We start from the raw sequence: 21,523 nt of genomic DNA, 5'->3' as shown, positions 1-21,523 counted from the left end.
CCAGGCCGAAAATAAGGTCAAACCTCGCTTAGAAGCTTTGAATCTGAATCCTAGAGTTGTATTTTATCGCTCATAATCCACTTCACAATAATAGATCATCAATTCATTTTGGTATTCAGTCATACTTGTGAGAACATTCATTTCATATAGAGCTATAAAGACCTCTGACTTAAATTCATACAAACGTTTTTGTGGTCAAAATCCCTAAAATTAATGGCATCGACGTCTACTTTAGTTACGTAAGTTCGAAGGGTGATTATTGTCCTTTATTATCGCTTCCATTAGGATTATCTACCATTTCCGGAGGTATTATAACCTAAACCATACTTTCTCATAATCAAGAATGTTTTCTTACCCTTAAGACGCAGATTCAAGGGAACGAAGTGAATGCTAATTCTATCAAGTAAAGTTCGGAGTGGGAAAACCTGACTAAGCAACTGTTTGCATTTAAATGAATTTTTTCAAAGATGAAAACTAACTGAATAATAAGTGTCATTACTAATGCTTAATAGTGAAATAGCATATATTGAACCTATGCTTTGGTATCCAATGCCTTGTTTAGAACGTTGGTGATATAAACTTACTCCTTTGAAATGGGTTGAACCTGGTGATTATGACAGACCCAGATAATAGTCTGACTGCCATCGATTGGCTTCCAAATCTCAGTATAAGCATGTTAACAGCTTCAATTGAAAGTGAATTTCCTTTTGAAATGGACAGTTGGGACTCTGTGAGTGTGGATGATAATAAAACGGAGTCTGACTGTGGGTCCACGCCCTACCAACCGGATAGTAAACCACCTTATAGCTATGCAAGTTTGATAACATGTGCTATAAAAAGTACAACAGAAAAGAAAATGACATTAAGTGAAATTTATCAGTGGATCTGCGATAACTTTCCATATTATTGTGAAGCTGGGAGTGGCTGGAAGGTATATATTCATTTGTAAACTGATTTATCCTAGAATTCTATCCGCCACAATTTATCGCTTAATAAGTCTTTTACCAAAATACCACGCTCTCGAGACGAACCAGGCAAAGGATCTTATTGGTGTCTGTCTAACCAGTTTGATGACCAGGAATGCATGCCTTCAGCTCCAAAAAGACAAGTATGTAAAGAAATTCACTATCACTGGGTTTATTTCGTATTATAAAAAGCAAACTTTGCCTTGTATTTAACCCAGTATTGTGGCATCGGTTTTTCTTTCGAGAAATAAACATATGTTCACATAAGATGAATTTATAAGGTCCTTAAATCTGAATTGATATCCAAAAGATATATTAATCTATGTTGTCTATAATATATTTAGGGATCTTAGTTCTTGAACTCGGCTATTTGGATCATCAGTGCACTTCACACTCTGTGATTTCCTATTTGGTACTGTGGAGATAGGCCTGGGATCAAAAGATTAATTAAATAAGAGGACTTTAAGTTATTTGCTCACTTTACATGATATATGTTTATCCTATCTCTATTCCATTTAAACTATTCCGTTCTTTTGCTCACTTAATACTTTCAAACTGCAGTCTTTCCTCCTGTTATTTCACCCTGAATCTATCCCTTTAGTTATAAATTCGTTATCCAACTTATGAATAAACCATTGCAAGTGCATATGCAGATATTTATTATTCACTGATTTAATTTTTCTTAGCAGTACTTATCTGACCTTCATGAAACAAGACCATCTCATTTAGTTGTTTGTAATTTTTTTGAGGAAAGTTGATCAAATAACATCATGTTGTTTTCTTTGTTCTCATCTGATATATTGGTAGTCAGATTCTAAATGGCTTATTTTATCCAATTCAGCTTATTTATATAAGATAAGCTCTAAATCATCATCTAGCAGCTCTTTGATCCGATAGTAATTTTAAATAATGTTAATGAATGTTGTAACTAATTTACAACATAACCTTCAGCCTTCGTATTATATTTTTTGTTTACTGTAATTGACACATACTTTGTGACCTAGCGTTATATATATGAGATTTCGTCCAACCAATTCATACTTTTTAATTTTGCATAAACATATGAATACTGAAAAGTAAAAAAGGAAGTAAACTTATGATACTTTTGAAAAGTTTATCATCACTTTGTAGTTGATAATGACTGATACGTCTGATATTTTCGAGTGTTTAGTATGGACAAGGTATTTGATGATTATGCTTATTATGTGTCTAGTGCTAAATGTTTCCAAAGATTCACCGCTGGTTTCTTGGATAATGTTTGATAGAACGGATATCAAACAACCGTTATCTCTGATCCCATAAAAGCAGGTTTGTTGTTACGCGTATACATAAAAGTACTTGTTTATAGGTTATTCAAAACCGATGGTTAACTGTATAGCACTGTTTATAGTCTTTTAGTGAGCTCTATGTAATTAAACCGCTTTAAAGAGTTTAAAGTATATGGATTTATCTGACGTATACAATTTTTGCAATGTATGCACTTTTTGTAAACAGTTATGTACAACTTTGAGGTTACGATCACATGTACCGGAAAATAAGCAGATTGGCTTGTTTATATTTCAGATAGTGGAGAATATGTTTAACTCGGGAAAACAACTATGGCGACGTTTTTTTATCTGAACTAGTTTTCACTGGCAATGTCTAGAAGGACTAAACGAGTCTCGAAATTAAATAACCCAGGCTAGAGAACGTAATTCCAACAAAAATCAGACATCCTTGAATAATTACAAAGCTCAATGCAAATTATCGAAGTAATATTTTTTATTGTTTGGTACATTTTTAGGCCGTATGTTCAGAACAAAGTTTGAGTTGCATATCACAATTGCAAAAGATATCACCCACACACGATACAACTTTAATCACATCTGAAAATACGATTAATAATGGTAACAATGATAACCTGCAATTCACAATTAATCGCTCTAATTTAGAGGCTCGAATTAATTACGTTAACCATTGTAATAACAATTTACCTAACTCAAAAGCTCATCGAACTAATCGTACGCGTTTATTAAATTCTGTGTATAATGAATATACTATAGAAAACCAACATATTACTGACAATGATAATGCAACCAACAATATTTCACATTATTTAAATAAACCAGTTTCCCGTGCATCAAATAATCATATATTATCAAATGTAACATCTACTATTCCAAATCATTGTGATATTTCTAATAATGTACATATGGAACATGATAATCAAAACAGTAGCAATAAAAATGATGTTGCATTACACACTAATCAGATAAATGCAATAACTAGACCAAATGATCATTTGGTAAATTATAATCCTCAGCTTGGTACCAGATTTTCAATGGGTTCAAATACATCAGACTCATTTCAAACAGGGTTATTATTTCCAAATCAGTGTGCTTCTATTGCAATGATCACTTCTGATGATAGCATACTCAACAACGAACATACAATCGGTAATGATGAAATTTCTGTCACACGTAATATCTCTAATAACACTACTACTTCTTCCATCACCAGTTTTAACTCAGCTATTGATGACCATGTCAACAGGGACGGCAGAAATTATTTGCATAGGTTAAATCAATATGAAAATCTAGTAAATCATACATCTGACAAAATATCCGTTCAGTCAAATCAACAGACGAATTCTGTATACTATACATCTAATAAGGAAATAAATCTGCCAATAGACAATAATAATAGGTTGTCAATAAATCAACAAGTAAATACAAGGCAATATTTATCTGGAATTTCTCCAGATTTTTTAATTAAAGCGTTTGACACATCATCGGCTAACATAGCAAGTACTACTTCTGATACGTTAGTAGGTATTAACAATAGCGACTTTCTGTATAACTATGATAGTGACCTTCAAAAAAACAGAAATAACAATAAAAATAATGTACATGAAATGTTAACCTTTGTTAATGAAGATAATAACAATAATAATTCAATTGGACCATTACTTTCTTCAACATCACCATCGATTGTTGACTTCTATATGATCCAGTCAGACCATACAGTGAATCCACAGCAAGAACATATAGTCGGAGGTGAAGATGAGGATGAAGAGCAATGTGAAGATCACTCATTAAGATCAAGTTTTTCAACGGGCGAATTAGACCTTAGTGCATCATTTCGACATTTATATCATGCACTGTTTGATGGTTCTGGTAAGTTGAAATTTTATACTAACTAACAAGGTATATCTGAATGTGTAGGAAGTTTAGCTTTTCATTTATGAAACCGCTTGTACCGAAATATTAAGGCTGTGATTAATTACACAAACAATAAGGATAAGTACGTAGCGACCGACGATATACAGAGATTGTCCAAAATTTGTCTGGTACACTCTGTGGTTAAGTCAATAAATTGATCAAGTCGGAATTATAACAAACCATTTAAATGGAAATAATCATCTAAAGGATTCAGATGACAAATGGCTTCGATCACGACATGATTATATTATGTGAATTTCAGCAATAACTTCTTGTTTATCGTAATTGCTCATCAAATCGTTAAGTACAGCCCTAAATGTTTGCAAATCTTATAACATTCCACTTTATATGTAACTAGATAGCACACTCAGCTGATCCTTCATAATATATTTAAACTACCAGCATCAGAACATGTTATTTGCTGTAATATATTCTAATATGACTGAAACTATGGATAAGGGGATCATCACGCGATAGTAAACTTAGGATCCCAAGTTTCATTCTTATAAAAATTGGGCAACATACGTTGCTGATAAGTGTTAACTGCCGAAAATCGCGTATCCAAGACTTTTCATTAAGTATCCTCATATATCTTACATTAGAATAAAATAGAAATGACTAAAATCCATTTTATATAATTCGATCAGTACATAGGGCTTGGATAAAACATTGGTTACTATTAGAGCACTGGTATGTACAAACGTTTTTCGTTGGTGAAACATTAAAATTTACGATAAATCAAACTGTTATTAAATATTAGACGGAATACCTATTCATAGAATAGCTTAATCTTTTATCTTTGAAAGTTCTACCAATCTATAGCTATAAACCTCACCTTTCTTCATGTTCAGGTACATTCTTTGGTTCTTTCAAACGAATGATTATTTCAAAGCATAGAATTGGTTGATGCAATCAAATTTGACAATAAATCCGAGAATATCTTAACTTATGGTCTATTCGTCCAATGATATTACCTTCTGAACATTTTGTCTTTTCGAAGCTGTTTAAAATTGAAAATTATATTTCGTTGATGAGTTTTGTAAATTTAAAAGAGGGTATGGACTTGTTTCAGTGATTTAATAGTTAGGGGATTTGACTTCCAGTCACTGAGTTCCAAGTTCAAACCACTGTCCACCTACCTCGGTTTGGGTAACCGAGTGGTATCAATAGTCTTTACACTGAATGTGAATCACAGACACGTACCTGGTGAATAAGTTGATTTTCTAAGGTTTTATTTTCAGTAATTTAATTTTCTGAAGAAAAGTATATATAAGTCATTTGCTTTTTCATGCTCACAAAAAATAAGCCCATCTTCAAAGTCATCGCTTAAGATTCCCGTTTAGTGCTATAGTCAGAATTACCTCATTCTAGATATGCCCATGTTTATATCTGGTATGATCAGACACTTTTGGAATACGTGTTTGTATGAATGGTGTGACATTCATGTAATTTGTTTAAATATATAGAACGTAATCATTATTTCCGTCACTGTTATATCTGCGGAACGCCTAACTGATTTGTGCTTGATATTGAAAGGCCGAATCCAACCATGCATATTGAGGACTCAAAGACTGATGATACGGGCTTATTTTACTTCGGAAATAAAGTAAAATGATATGTGAATACAATCATTTGTACATCAATTTTACTCACTTGATAATTAGTTAACGATTATAACACATAGAGAAATTACACGGAATTACTACAAAAACTCAATTTGCAAATTTAAAACTGAATTAATGCAAAGAATATTATCTTAAATAAGGATCACAGCGAAATAAATCTTTGTTATACTGAACAAAATATCACACTGAAAATAAAAAACATATTGCCCTGAGCAATCAATATATTAAATTAAAAGCGAAAGTAATGTTAAACAAAAATCATCATGATTTAAAAATGTAATTTCGTCCTTCTATTCTGTCATATCATCTCCTGATAGTAATTTCTACTTTTTGGATCCAACTGAAGGCGTTGAGATGAGTGCAAATCAGTAGTCATTTCACATAACAACATCTATACATTCATTGATGTTCAGAATAGAAGTATCTCATCTATTTTACATAATTTGAATGTGTTTTGTTATTTTACTCAGATTACATTCTTAAAATGATAGAGTTTTATTAATAGTCATATTCATCGTTAACAACATTGTGATATATTTCACTAAGAATAAAATGCTCATCTTAAGATCATCATTTCATGAATAATAGGGATTGTAGTGATTCGTTTATTTGTCCACAATCTCTGACTCCATCAAACTGTATATTTAACTACAACAGTTTTAAGTTCGAGCAGTTAAATAACTGTAATTATTGTCGGTATTTAAGTGAACTAACTAAAAAGAAACTTGATGCTAAATGTCAGTGCGTTTACAGTAGAGTTCAAAATATTATCTAACTAGTAAATTAATTTTGATATATCGACACATGTTGAGCATGGCAAATCAAATCTATACTAACGAACCATTGAGCTAGGAAAAAAGATGTTAATTACAAACAATTCGTATTGAGGTCCATGAGAAAGGGCTAGTCTATAAATTAGTACCTTAAAATAGGGATTAGTTTTGTTTGGTCAGTGATTGATTCCCATTCATTATTAGTCGCTTAAACATCATCCTAAAGCTGATACCATTCTATAATTCAGCATGCGAAAAAAAGTACTAAATCACATTAACTCATTCACCAAGTACTTAAGTATGAACCACACTCTAAGTGTGAAAGCTAATAATACTGTAGTGAACAAGAACATGAGTGGGTAGAATCAAAAGTATTTGACACGAAATTACAGAGCATCTCACTAAAATCTGGGAACCATATAGTAAATAGTTAATTTACAAAATATCATTCCATCGTCTCAAACTTCACTGTTCCTTTTACAAACATCAGTCCATTGTCTCAGATTTCATTGTCCATACATTTTCACACCAATTGTGTTCCGTTTCCGTTCTTTCTTTAACGATCTTCTGCTGAAATACATTATTTGTCTGACCACCGTTATATACTACTTACACGGATATAAGTAACCCACAACACTACTATTCAATTGTTCAAACTGAAATAAATGGAACAGCGGGGTTCCGGCCTAAGACTTAGTGAGCAAAAGTCAAACATCCAAATTACTGAGCCATTGCTACACAACAATATATTGCTTACTTGACATTGATTAGAAATAAAGCAAATGAAAGTTTTACCTTTTTCTTTGTTGAACTCGTAATTTAGTAATATTTTTTACTTATTTCAGAATTATCATCACATTCAGTAATGGATCTTCAAAATACATCTGAACTATCTAGTCAATTTTTATCAAATAAATTAAATGAAGCATCATTTAAAAACATAACGACGACAACAACAGCGACAACCTTGGCAAGAACAACAATACCTACAGGCAATCCAATTGGTATAACAAATAAGGAAAATATCATTGATTATTGTAATCCTCACTCATTGAACAACAATAATAATAGTAATAATAACAATAATATCTCAGACTTAAACAATCAAATGTGGGATTTGTCATCAGATAACCGTCATCATAATAACCAACAATTCATATCATCATCATCATCATGTATCCCGGCCTCGTTATCGTCTTCCTCCTCTTTGTGCTATTCATCGTCTCCATCACTTTTATATCATCCAGCTTATTCTCAGAATGATCAGAATCGTCAACTGATTACATCAGCAAACAATATTACAAAAGCGTCGAATGGATTATTAAATAATTGTAGTTATCATAATTATAACTCACTAAATTTAACCTATGTATTACAAAAAACTTTACAAGCGGCTACGAATTTCGATTGGAGTAGTATCAATCTAGATGAATATCCAGGTTGGTTTTGATAGTTCTAGTGTGACATAATTGCTAATATTACTTGTTATGACTTTGATTGTCTACCTACTAATTAGTCTATACCCACTATGAACAAAGAGAGTCTCGAACTAGTTTGTGGCTTTGATGTCATAACTGATTATTATTCTATGATTTACTGGGTTCATGAGATCAAAATTATTGCTTTTTTATCAATAGCTATCATATGTCAGCAACTTCAAACACTAAACTGATATTGCACAGTAACCGCGGGTACATTAATGTACTTGAATTTGAGCCACAATTTATTCACTTATAATCATAATCAACATGGAGCCAGTGCATATATGTGTTCAACCTAAGATCTCACACCATACCATGACGGCCAGATGAAATTATCAGAATTTATAGGAAAAGAAATCGAAATAACGGTAATATTAGTTATAGTAAAAAAGATTAAGCATAGAGTAAATGACTTAAGAGGAATAAATTCAGAGAATAAAAAGTAGGAGATAATTTTAAACCTCAGGAATTAAAGAGAAATAAAAAGTGAATACATCTGCGACATCGAGATCGACTACGAATCTTCCACTGAGGTCGTGTCTAAATACTAATCACGGTAGTAATCAGCATCTGTTAACTGCACTCAGTCCAACAGTCAATGACTACATGGACTGATGCCACATCTTGGCTTGGCTGTCTGTAGCTTTCATCCAACCTACTCCTACTCCAGTAAATATTAAACGTCGAGGTAAGCGGTGGTTGGTTATACCACTATCAAAAGTCATGTGTGACAGCCAATCAAACTGTAGTAGATGATACAGAGTACGAAGCTGCAATCCTGAGGTAGAAAGTCAAGTACTTGAACCACTGAACTATTGTATTTATGTGAACTAGTATTTTATTGATTGACTATGATACTGTCAATAAAATACTGCTTCGTTGTATAACCCGAAACGTATACAAATACATGTAGTTAGCAAGTTAAAAATACAATCAGGTGAAAATGATATGTATCAATACTTATTGTGATACACTTATAGATAATATTAGGGAGTTTTCACAAACAATTCCTCTGTCAATGAATTTCACTTATCTTTTTTGAGTGTTTCTTTTCAATTTTCTCAATTATGATAAATTAATACTCGTAAACCAGACATAAAGTCGTATGACATAGTATGAAAACCAAAGATATACTAATAAACTGCGTGAAAATCTGCAAACAAATAATAACTGTGATACATGAGGCACACTGAACGGTTTAGGTATTGACTTCCTAGCCACTTTGTAGATCTGCATACACTTTGACACTTGGAGCTCAAAAGGAAAACAATTGGAAAATGTTATTGAAGCTGCATTTCGAAGCTTATTTTACGTACAAAAGCAAAGTTATTCATAGAGTTATTACTTATTTCTGTTTCTCATCGTGGAGGAGCAGAGACACTCAACATAATTCTCCATCGAACGCTGTCCTGGGCAATCCCTTTCAGTTTTGATGGAGTTTTGTTCTCTGAGCTGGATGTTTTGGTCATGGAGTTTTCATCGTTCTTCTGAACGATATCATCAGCACAAACTTCAGACAGAAGTGAAGCGTTCGGATTTCTCCATATGTGGTTCACAAACCATCCAGCTCAGAGAACAAAACTCCATCAGATCATCCACCTGAGCTACAAATCTTCTTCACCATCTCAATCCTTTCCAGTTGTTTCCAAATGCTATTCATTCTTTTGATATTTACTTCCGATTCACGACTCGGTATGTTCTTCGGCCCTCCTCTTTTCCGTTTCCCTTCAGAATTATAAGCTAGCGCTTTCCTCGTGATGTAATGTATGTCCTATCCACCTCCAACGTCTTTTCCGTATTTCCTCCTCAGCTTGGAGCTGGTTTGTTTTCTCCCATAGTAGGTTGTTGCTGATGAAATCCGGTTAGCGGACATTGAGGTTTATAAATACCTGCACTATTTTGGTGTTGGGTGTTAATGGTTCTTCAAGATTCAGCTTCGTACAGTAGAACTGTCTTGACGTTAATATTGAAGATTCTGGCTTTGATGTTGACTGACAATTGTTTTGCGTTCCATATGTTGTTCAACTGTAGGAATGTTTCCCTTGCTATACCGATTTTCCCACTTACGTCTGCATCAGATCCTTCTTGTTCATCATTGATGCTGTTGACCAGGTACTTGAAAGATTCCACATCTTCCAGGGTTTCTTCACCAAATGTGATTAGGTTAGTGTTCTCTGTGCTGTATTTGAGGATCTTGCTTTTTACCGTACGTACGTTGAGGTCTTCTGCTACACTGGCTGTCTTCACCTGCATTTGTGGTGTGTATGGGATAGGAGGGTTAGGTCATTCGCAAAGTACAAATCGTCTAGTTGCATGCAAGTTGTCGATTGTATCTTGTCCTTCCCCTCAGATGTATAGGTTTGACTCCGGTCCTCACTTGTAATGCGTTCGATTTAATTGATTGTTCAACGATGATCCGTAGTGTCGCAATTTGATCTGCGCAACCGATCCTGACGGAATCCAGCCTGTTGATCTCGGAGTTAGGCGTCTTATAAGTGACAATGATATTTCAAAAGGTTTGAGAAAAGATCCTAAAATTTATAATAAATCTGAGAGTTATTTAGTTAGATTTATAAAACATAATAAGTTAGGTTCTAAATTTTTTCAAAAAGTTTCCAAAGAACACTGGTTAGCCAGTTTTTTTTTTTGGGGGGGGGAATTTTCCTAGTTTCTGGAGAATATTCCAAAGAATTACGAATAAATTCCCAAAGATTAAATTGTGTAACTCATTAACTTAAAGTGCAACGCAGAAATTTTAATACTCTGCAGTCAGGCTTTTATATAAAGTAGGAATGTTTTGTTGATTGATTATTCACTACAATTAATTTTTTGTAAATATAATTTTATTCTTATACCATTGAAATAGTTAACAACATCACAACCGTTTTTACGAAATTGTAATAAGCTCTTTCTATCAATAAATAAACAAAATATTGAAAATAATATAACCATTTAAGCTTGCGGAGGCTATATTAACAATCAATAAGCCCTTAGATATAGTCCCAATCTATGAACCTATACAGAAGTGGTCAATCAATTTCAAGACCCAGAGGTCAACCAATAAATACAGTCAACATGAATGTTAGAATAACTTTAGACAATAGAATTAACAAATGCAGTTAATCAAAAACAGGAGCACCAGAATGACCACTTATGAAATAAGCTCACTTCTATTTGAAATAACCCCTAAATATATTGTCCAGAATGGTAATGAAAGCTTTACTATTATATTATCTAGCTCAGAGAACATAATACTACCAATATAAATCGTCCAAATAGAATTACGATAGGCAATTTCTGCACGTTTTCTTTCTGTATCGACTCGATTAATTGTGATGATTTAAAATTATATTACAGTAGTTTAGTGTCAACATTTGATATGGGATTAAATTAAACCGTAAATTATTGTAAAACAATAAGCCTTTAAAAATTTCCCTGTGTGTATATATTTCAGTATTATCTTTACTAACTTGAAGAAAAAAAACTAATCATTTGTATTTTAACTCATTGTTTATTTTTACTCTTCTCTCTGACTTCCAAACTTTCATTTTATATAAATAATTAATGATGAGCAAATTATGAGTTTTAATTATATATATCGACTATGCATCAAATACTACATTCTAAACGATGAAGATGATGGTGATATTGATGAAATCTCTTTCTTCATTGATTATTTTGGTATTTTTCTTCAATAATATCGTCCATTTATGATGATGATGATGAGGATGATGATGATGATGGTTATGATATTTCTGAAGGAATGACAAAAAAATGATTGATTGACTTCTTGTGGTTTGATTATTTTGGTTGGGAAAGTAGTATAAACATTAACGATATTTATATGAGCTAAATCGATATATATATATATATATATATATATATATATATATATATATATATATATATATGCTGATCAGCTTAATAGTAGGGATGACATTGTTTATTCATGCATAGTTTTAACCTATTGCCACACCCATATATATATATATATATATATATATTGGCGTGCTTATGAATTGCCTACTTGTATATCTTATTATAACTGAACAAATTTATATACATTAAAACTAAATACAGTACATTACCATGAGAACCGACCAATTTTTTGACAATTTACTTTAAGAGCTTATGTATGATGTGCCGAAACTGTCCTCTTTTGATTGATATTTATGAAATTCATAGAATTGTTTTATGCAAATGTTTTTATTGACAGTGAAATTGATAATAATGATAATAATGTTATCGCTACTATTATTATCAGTATATTTTTTGATTTTTGACTTTAATGTATCTTTTTATCAAAGAGTACAGTTGTTTGAATGAGACTTTACTATTTGTTGGTTCACTCCAATAAAATTCTGTTACTTAATATACATCCCAACACTTCTCATATATGCGGTGGTAGTTTGATTTGTCTTTTTAGAGGTTTAAAACAAATTTGATTAATATTAGTGACCATCTTAATTAACTTTGGACCATCATGTTGCAATTGGATAGAACACTACTATGGTTATGCGTTATGATTATGGACATGATTGGTTACTTGCTGTTTGTTACGACGTAACATGACTGACATGACTTGATGTAAGAAGAAAGGAGAAATTGAAGATGAGGAGTTCTAAATCCACCAACAATAGATTCACTATAGATCCGAACATTTATCCCAAAAACTAGAATAGAGCTTTGAATATGACGGACTATGGTTTGGCATTTCAAGAGGAGAAATACCAGTTTTCTCTAAATTGAAGATACTTGATTAAAATTGACAGTAAGCAACAAATCTAAGTATATGACCCTGCATTGATTTGTTTAAACTAAATGATCTCCAATTGTGCATTGACTTATGGCGTTAACCTTCTAATCGGAATAGTAGTTAATTCATCGGTTATGAATCAGTATTTATACTTTGGGTCTCCTAGTATTTATGTACGTCTTTTTTTCTGTACACTTTAACCATTAATGTTTGAGTTTAGTTCTTCTTATTTTCATGTCTTTGGGATGTTGAATCAGTGGATTAATAGTTGTCACATTTAGCACTCACTCATAAGGTCATATATTTGAACTCCGTTTATTTAGTTTAAATTTGAGTAAATTGCACACACACACACACACGAACTTGTATTTGATTGGTAAGTTACATTAATTTCTCTATTTTGTTGTAGCAGTTATTCAACGGATTTCACATGATATTGTTCATTGCATCAACGACCAAAACAAGTGTATCAAGTTTTGTGAAGATTGTTGAATTTAGTAGATTACATCACGTGGTGGCCTTAGTAAAACAATTACCACAAACCAGAAAGCACTGAGCAATTGTCTCGTTTTAGTATAGCAGAATAATAGATACGCGCTACTGAGGAGTCCCATACAAGGGAGAAAAATCTGATCATTGCTTCTTAATGGTAGAAATAAGTTAATCAAGTTTTATTTACATGCCTTTTATTATTATTATTACTATTATTACTATTGTATTAATGCTATATTGTCCTCTATCTCTTTTATTATTCTTTCACAAAGAATTGATATCTAGAATTCGTAGTGTTAGTCAAAATCCAAACAGTCTAACTATTGAACAATTAATGGAGTTGAATTTAACACTTGATCAATTATTCAATCATATCCAACAGACTATACCTACTGTTAATGATTCTGTGACTTCTACTTCTTCATTATCATCATCTTCGACTAATTCTTTTTCTAATTCTAAATCATTTGCCTCTGATGTTATTGGTGTTGTTAACAAATATTCTCCAACAAAACTACATCATTCCGTGTTTTCATTGGAACAAATCAATCCAATTCATGACACGTATTGTAAGGGATCACAGCAAAATGAATGTATGACTGAAATCCAACCAAAAACCTCTGATGAAACAACAGTTACTACCGATATTACTGTTCTTGGAACGATAACAACAACTACTAGCGTTAGCACTAGACATCTTCATCGTTATCTTACCAATCATCAGTTAAACCATGTATTAAGTGGTCCCACATCAGTTTGTACGGATTCTAATAATAATATTAATACTAATACTACCACTACTAATATTACGCCGAATGAATTGAAATCGACAAATCATACTGATAACACTATGAATAATGATGTTCATTTACTGTCTCATCTTAACACTACTACTACTACTACCAATACTACTGCTAATTATGTAAATATCTGTGATAGATTTTCAACTCCATACATTCATTCCAAGAATGTTAATGATAATATGATTATGAATAGTAGTGGGAATAATATTATTGTTGATACTATTAATCAGTCCACTGCTAATATTATAACTACTAATTCTACTCTTAGCACCACTTCTGCTATTAGTCTAGTTGATAACCAATCACATGATGAGACAATAACCGATCAACAGAATCTGATATGGACTTCAATGAAATTTCACAATGAAATTGATGCTCCAAAAACATCAAGTTAGTTCATGTTTTGATGATTTAATTAATTTCCCCCTTTTCCCTTTTGTTAATGCTTTATTATTCGATTATTGATTGATGTATATAATTTACACACACACACACACACCAGGCGATAAAATGGATGATAATAGGTTGTAGTTGAAATTTATTCAACAAAGATTGTAATGTAGCCAGTCACAAAGTAAAATAGATGATATAATGTCTCATATTAAATCTTATACAACGCATCGTTTTCCAATATATGCAACAAAAAACAACAAAACAGTAAATTTATTGTGAAACATGTGAAAAGCCTTCGGTAAATTCATGAAATATTAGACTATTTATGTAGTTGAAACATTGTGAAGAAAACAGCTTTTATGAAGTTGATCAACTGTCTCAGCAAAAGTTATAAAGCCTTCAAAGAGAGCGAATAGATTTTTAAGAATATGAATACACAATCAACAGTAATTGTCCTCGAGTTTCTAGCTCATAATCCAGTCACTGAACTAGATTATCCTACTATACACACCAGATTTTAGATCTCTGTAGGTTAATTTCATTTCAAAAGTACAAACTAGGTACATGAGTTGATTGACAGTGGAATGCTGCTGAGACAATCAAAGGTGTAATTATTTTATTTGTTTTACACTCCTGCAGATAAAAATCTGCTGATATAATTTTTGCAAGGCGACTTCTGTATTGTATGAGTGTATTTTTCATACTGAAGTGATATCATCTGAAGAGAAACACTTCAAGTTATGAAATTCTTGAGACAGTCATTTAATCTTAGTTTGAACGCAACTCGGCAACAGTACCACAGCTTGACACAAAATTCAATCCGAAGCCTCTGAGATATTATTGCCCAAAAAATGATACCTTCAAGCTATAAACGAATCAAGGTCTATCGGGTCTCTATTTTCCTATTTCGGTTAATTCACAAATGTGAAACAGTTATCTTTCTCTCTCTCCGTTGATATTAAATGATTGTCTTGAGGCATAAGTTCATAAGTTATAGTTTTACCGTATTTATTGGTCTTTATTTATATATTTTTCTCAGTTCACTGTTTTATTAACCTGTATATTTGTATTATCTCTACGTGATGTTGATTAGTGATACTGTATTCCGAAATTTTGTCTTAACATTTTGAACTCAGTTTACACTGACAACAACTATTCAACCTATGATGGATTATTACATAATTCATTTTCAAATTCAACTTATCAAAATCAGCTACATACAGACATTCATTCTACATCGCATTCACAAATTCAACAATCACATAATGATAACAATTGTGATAATAATTCATCAAATGAATTTATTAATTCCCAGTCATTATTATTATCATCATCATCAAGAAATCATCAACATTCCCATTTTGAACAGAACAGAAAGATTAATTCATTAACTAATCATCCTATATCGTTTTATTTTTCACCTGTTCAATCAGATCTTTTTACAGATTCCACGTTGAATGACAATGAGAACAATATGGTTTATTCAGAATTACGAAGTATAGGGAATACAAATGCTAATAATAATCATGATAATAATAATAATAATAACTCTAGGAAATTAATGATGATGAATTCAACTGATAATTCAGCAGTTTCACAAAGTTTCATCAATCTAGTCACTGTTCTTCCACAATCAACAGGGGCGGAGGTGGCGATAACAACAACAACACCATTAGAAATCTATAATGAATCATCCAGTCGATTTTTTCACTCACATCATCATCGTCATCATGATGAATGCACTGAGCATAATTCTCCTCATCATCCTCACAATCACCATATATTATTTAATAATAATAGTGTTAATTCAAAGTTTAAAATGTACATGACTAATGCTCCTCATGAGGACGATGATAATGTTGGTGGAGGTGATAGTCATCCAATTTTAAATAATCATAATCGTTTGATACAGCATGATCGTAATTTTGAGCACAATACTCAAAATGAACAATTTCAAATTTCTAATAACAATAATTGTTCTTTTTATCATTTAAACAATTCTAACTCATCAAATATTGAACAGAAATTTTCATTGAATACAACACAACAACAATTTATTGCAAATTCTACACAACATAGTACAACAGATTTTAGATTTCCTATTACACATTTTACAAATAATAATATACCTTGTTGTACTTCATCTAACACTACACTTCGTTCATCTTCATTGTCACCGCCTTCATTTTTCTCTCCTCATTACATTGAATCATCTTTACTAACGCACAATCAACATCAAAATAGATTATTGTTGTTAGACGATCAAAGATATTCAGGTTTATGTCAGTCCACTATAACTACTGCCACTACTACTACTACTACTACTACTACTACTACTACTACTACTACTACTACTACTACTACTATTAATAACAATAATATGCCAGTCAGTCAACAATTGTCACAACATACTGCCATGAATTCATTTAGTAGTATTCATAGTATGACCAATAATAGTGATAATAACAATAGTAATAACATTAGCTCAACTGTGAATAATAATAATAATAATAATAATAATAATAATAATGGACCGTCGGAAGAATTTAACTGGGATACTATAGTTTAATCCTTTTTAGATTTAGAAAAGAAACAATAATAATGTTGACTTAAAATTATTTTATGATAATCACATATTACTGAATTTCACTTTTCTTTTTCTTTTATGAATTCATTATTATTTTAATTGTGATTGCTTTTTTTGTGCGTGTGCGTGCGTACGTGTGTATGTGTATGCATTTGTTAGTACGTATGTAATCATTGAATAGGTCTACTCATCATTGACCTATTGTTATGTATTTCTATTGAATCGAATATAGTGGAATCATTGTTCTCAACGTTTACAAATTCTATGCCATTTTTAATAATGTTTTATTTAAATAGTTCCAGTTTACATATCATCATTCTCAATCTTTTTTTTATTTTAAAATGATTCCTTTTTAGTCAAATTTTGCATTTATAAAAACCTTTGAATGTGATTTTTCTCTTTTAATCTCTTTCATTTATTTTGCTTTTATTCACCTTTCTATTATAGTAGCATTTATTATATTTATTTATTTATTTATTTATTTAATTATTTAAATGATTTTTCAATTTATTTTTCTCTTTTATGTAATTGCTTATTTTTTCTTTTCAAAAAACACTCCGACTTATATTCATGCTCAGAACGCCTTCATACATATAACATCTTGAATATGTATAAACAGGTGAAAAAAGTATTTATGTTGAGAATACCATATCAAAAAAAAACTGTTTTTATTAGTTTAAATGAAACCCCACAATGCATATCGAAATATTTTTGTTTGTTTATTTGTTTTGCAATTTTATTTGTTTTCCTGTTTCTTGTTCCTTTAATGCTTTCATGATATTTTCTTTTCCTTTCAAGTGAATCATTTAATATTTCTTGTTTTACAATGTAATGTACTTCACTTAATATTTAGAGAACACATGTAACATAGGCAGTCATATTATAACTATCATCAAGTTGCCTTGTGTGTTTTTTCAATTATTTAAAAGAAAATTGTAATATTTTAAATTTTACATTCTATGTTTCATCTCAAATCTTCATTCTAACCCTAAAGGTCACAGTTATTTCGATATTTCAATGTCATCTACTTATAAGTAGTTAAAATGTCTTCTTTAAATTTGTTTTACATCTGTTTGATTTCCGAAGTTATTATTTACTTATATTACGAGATTTGACATTGTTATCCTCTCGTAGAATACAGAGAATGATGCGTAATTTTGCAATAATGCATTATTTTTTGAGTGTGATTTTCTCTTTGTTCATCGAAATTGTTTTTTTCTCTCTCACTCTCTCTGAAATTTCATATTAAATATATGTAGTTATAACAACAAATACACCATACATATCATAATCATTGTTTTCCTGTCCAATTATTTATTCATCCACTGATTGAGCAGCAAAATTTAAACTGTTTTGTTTTATCCTATTCTGTTTCTTTTTTCCTTCTCTGTGTTTTTGTTATATATTACTAATTTTATTGTTACCACCACTACTTATTAATACTGCCCAATGGTCATCTACTAATGTTTCTATTTTAACTTGAATATATTACATTTTAGAAAAGCATTTATAATAGAATGAATCAATTTATTAACATTTTGTGTATGTGTTTTAAGATTAAACGATTGTATAGAACTTCGTATGATGAAGAAGAAAATTTCAGTTTCAAGGTATAAAAGATTGATTTTTTGTTTTCATATTGTATGCTTACTTGTGTTTCTTGTTGAAAACATCAAAGCAAATTTTGAAAATGTTGTATTTTATCGTGTGTTTTTGTTGTTGTCTAATTTGAGTGGGATCTGCAACATGATATGGTAGTTTCTGATTCGCTACATATAAATTGAAAACTAGGAAGTGTTAAAAATATCTATCTTAACTATCAACACTATGAAACCACTACTCTACCATGCTCAGTCAATTTAGTCAGGCATAATCAACACAAAATGATATACATGTGTGTTGGTTAAAGTTGTCATACAATATTAATACGAGGAGGTGGATTTACAAGGGTAATTAGAAATGTGTTAGAAATAATATGACAGCAAAGACAATTTGAAGGATTTTACTTCAGATATACTGGTTGTTTGAATCTTCTCATTGATGTGTAAGACTTCAGTTGTTCAAATCCAAACAACCAATATACATATGAATTTAAATTAAAATTTGCCGCGCAACACAAGCTATCTGATTATCTGGACTCAGTAGCTAAGTGGATAACGCGTTGGTGTTTGGAGCTAAAAGTACTGGGGTTGAGTTTCAGAGTGAATATCAGTTCTGGGGTGCAGGTACATCCAAATGACGAGTCCCAAATAGGGCGAAACACTCGGCCTAGATTTTAATACTAGCCACCATCCATCTCTACCTAATTATAAAGTTTGGCCTTTTGAGCCATATACCTGAAAAGGTATGTGTGAAGGAGTACTGAGACTCGCTTACTGTGGTAAAAACAAGAGTAAATGCGTCTGAGCCATTAAAACTGATTCTGAATCATGTTACAATTTGTTTTGCACCAGTGGTCGCTGTTATTACTGAAACACATTACTATGAATAGAAACTTCGAATCTTTTGGCGACCACCTAAACTTTAGACTGCTGATTCAACATCCATTAATTAAAATTTCAGAGTGGAATCAATTTGCGACTATTGCAAAGAATTTAGCTCAAGTCTCTCCCTTGTGTAAATTGTGAACACAAAGACCTACTAGGACGGAACATATGTTCAATGCTTCCAGGTTTATAGTGGTTATCCAACTTGGGTCGATCCATGATTTCAATATCATTAAACAACCTTTACAATCTCCACACTGATAATATTCATTTTATGAGGACAGATTCTTAAATATACATTATATTTATTAGATATAATTTAGACTCAATATTGTTCATAACATTATTTGGATATTTCACTACATCATACCAGTGCATATTTACATTAATTTCTCAACAGATTCACTTCTGTACAAGTTGGTTAAGTTCCTTATGAATTGTTACTTATTGTAAGCTGATGATGTGAAAACAGGAGCTCGATAAAGTAAACTCAGATCATTATTATTTCAAATGATTTTCTGACTTCCTGTCAAGTTAATAACAAAAACCCATGTATCGTAATTTAAGTATGTATAATCTAAGCTTCTTTTCCAATTCTGACAAAACAATTATAAGAAATTATTTAAAGTATTAATAGCTCTGTGTGATTAATGGCTCCAACAATGGTATTGGGTACTGCATATTTGAATCCTATAACAATTAAGATAAATTTTATTAATGACAGCTAGCATGAAGTCTAGGTTCTTGGATTTCTGTTGATAGTTTCCAACCATCCAGTTATGTGATTGTATAAGTGAAAATGAAATATACAAGAGGCTTATAATATCAAATTTTAAAGTATCATATTCTAAGAATGATTAAGAACTCATTAGCTGTATTGCTGTCCAATGTTGGTAGCTGAGATTAAAACTTTTCTATGAATAGCTTAGATTACTTTCTTCACATTGCTTTTACCTTGACATTTTATGGTAATCGGAAATGAATAACTGTTAACAGATTATTTTGAACCTTTCAGCAATCAGATTATTAGGTTTTTGATTGAGATCATGAACCGACTGATGTTAGACCACAATTGTAAACCTGAAAACACTGGAAAGCCGTTTAGTCCTATTGTGGGACTCTTGAGCAGTTCGCATCCACGATCTCACCCAAGGCCTTCGGTCTCGCGCGTAATTATCATGTGCTTACTAGTGACTAGCTTCATGAGGGGATTCTTGGAGTTCTAGTGAGAAGCCGTGACCAGTGGAGCTAATCCGTGTCGGGTAGAGACAGGTATCTATCTCAGTACAATGGAAGATGCTCGCACGATTTCGCGGGTTGATTGAGGTCAGACATCCACACCGTTGGGTGCCGGCCGGTCCAGTGGTCTAGAGTTTAGGCTTTCGCGTGCGAGACCAGAGGCCTCTTGTTCGAATCCCGCGAGTGGGATCGTGGATGCGCACTGCTCAGGAGTTCCAAACTAGGACGAAACGGCCTTCCAGTACTCTCAGGTTTTCAATGGTGGTCTGATATCAGTCGGTTCATAATATCAATCAAAAACGTAATGATCTCCACAACCCCATACTGATAATCGGATTATTAGATTAATGTCAAAGCGTTTGAAGAGGTCGTCAGTATCTCAAACACTTTCGATTTTAGGTCATGATCGTGGTATAGTGCTGCATATAAGAGTGTAATATTCAGTGGAGATTTCATTACAAAGATCTGAAGCTATTCACATACGTCTTCTATCGACAAGGCACTGTAGCCCATTTAAACATGCTGGATGAAAAAAAGAAAAGAAACTGAAATTTAAAGCTTTAAATGAAATCTCCCTTATGAAAATCAAGTGCAAATTATATGCAACATTCATTTACTTAACAAGCGGAAAACTGCTAGATAGTGCACCCATACTGGAAATTGATAGACAGGTACTCTGCAAAATCATAGACACATATCCTATCCCTAATACGACTGGAAGTG

General features: G+C 31.9%; 1 protein-coding gene across 1 annotated transcript; it reads left to right on the top strand.

The window, feature by feature from the left end:
• Positions 1-551: 551 nt before the first annotated feature.
• FOXJ2 (Forkhead box protein J2) lies at positions 552-19,057 on the top strand. Its single transcript, XM_051208744.1, has 6 exons — positions 552-931; positions 965-1,108; positions 2,749-4,120; positions 7,409-8,002; positions 13,565-14,485; positions 15,625-19,057. The coding sequence occupies exons 1-6, from the start codon at positions 614-616 to the stop codon at positions 17,055-17,057; spliced, it is 4,782 nt and encodes a 1,593-aa protein (XP_051072619.1). The 5' UTR covers positions 552-613; the 3' UTR covers positions 17,058-19,057.
• The last annotated feature ends 2,466 nt before the right edge of the window (positions 19,058-21,523 follow it).

The sequence above is a fragment of the Schistosoma haematobium genome, chromosome ZW (genome assembly GCF_000699445.3).
Source record: "Schistosoma haematobium chromosome ZW, whole genome shotgun sequence".
Classification (NCBI taxonomy): Eukaryota; Metazoa; Platyhelminthes; class Trematoda; order Strigeidida; family Schistosomatidae; genus Schistosoma; species Schistosoma haematobium.
This window is presented reverse-complemented; position numbering and strand designations above follow the sequence as displayed.

Excerpts from the sequence above, each read along its gene's own strand:
- FOXJ2 (XM_051208744.1), top strand. The coding sequence starts at position 614 with ATGACAGACCCAGATAATAGTCTGACTGCCATCGATTGGCTTCCAAAT. Across the intron at positions 932-964 it reads AAGCTGGGAGTGGCTGGAAG|AATTCTATCCGCCACAATTT; the intron begins GTATATATTCAT and ends GATTTATCCTAG. Across the intron at positions 8,003-13,564 it reads CAATCTAGATGAATATCCAG|AATTGATATCTAGAATTCGT; the intron begins GTTGGTTTTGAT and ends TCTTTCACAAAG.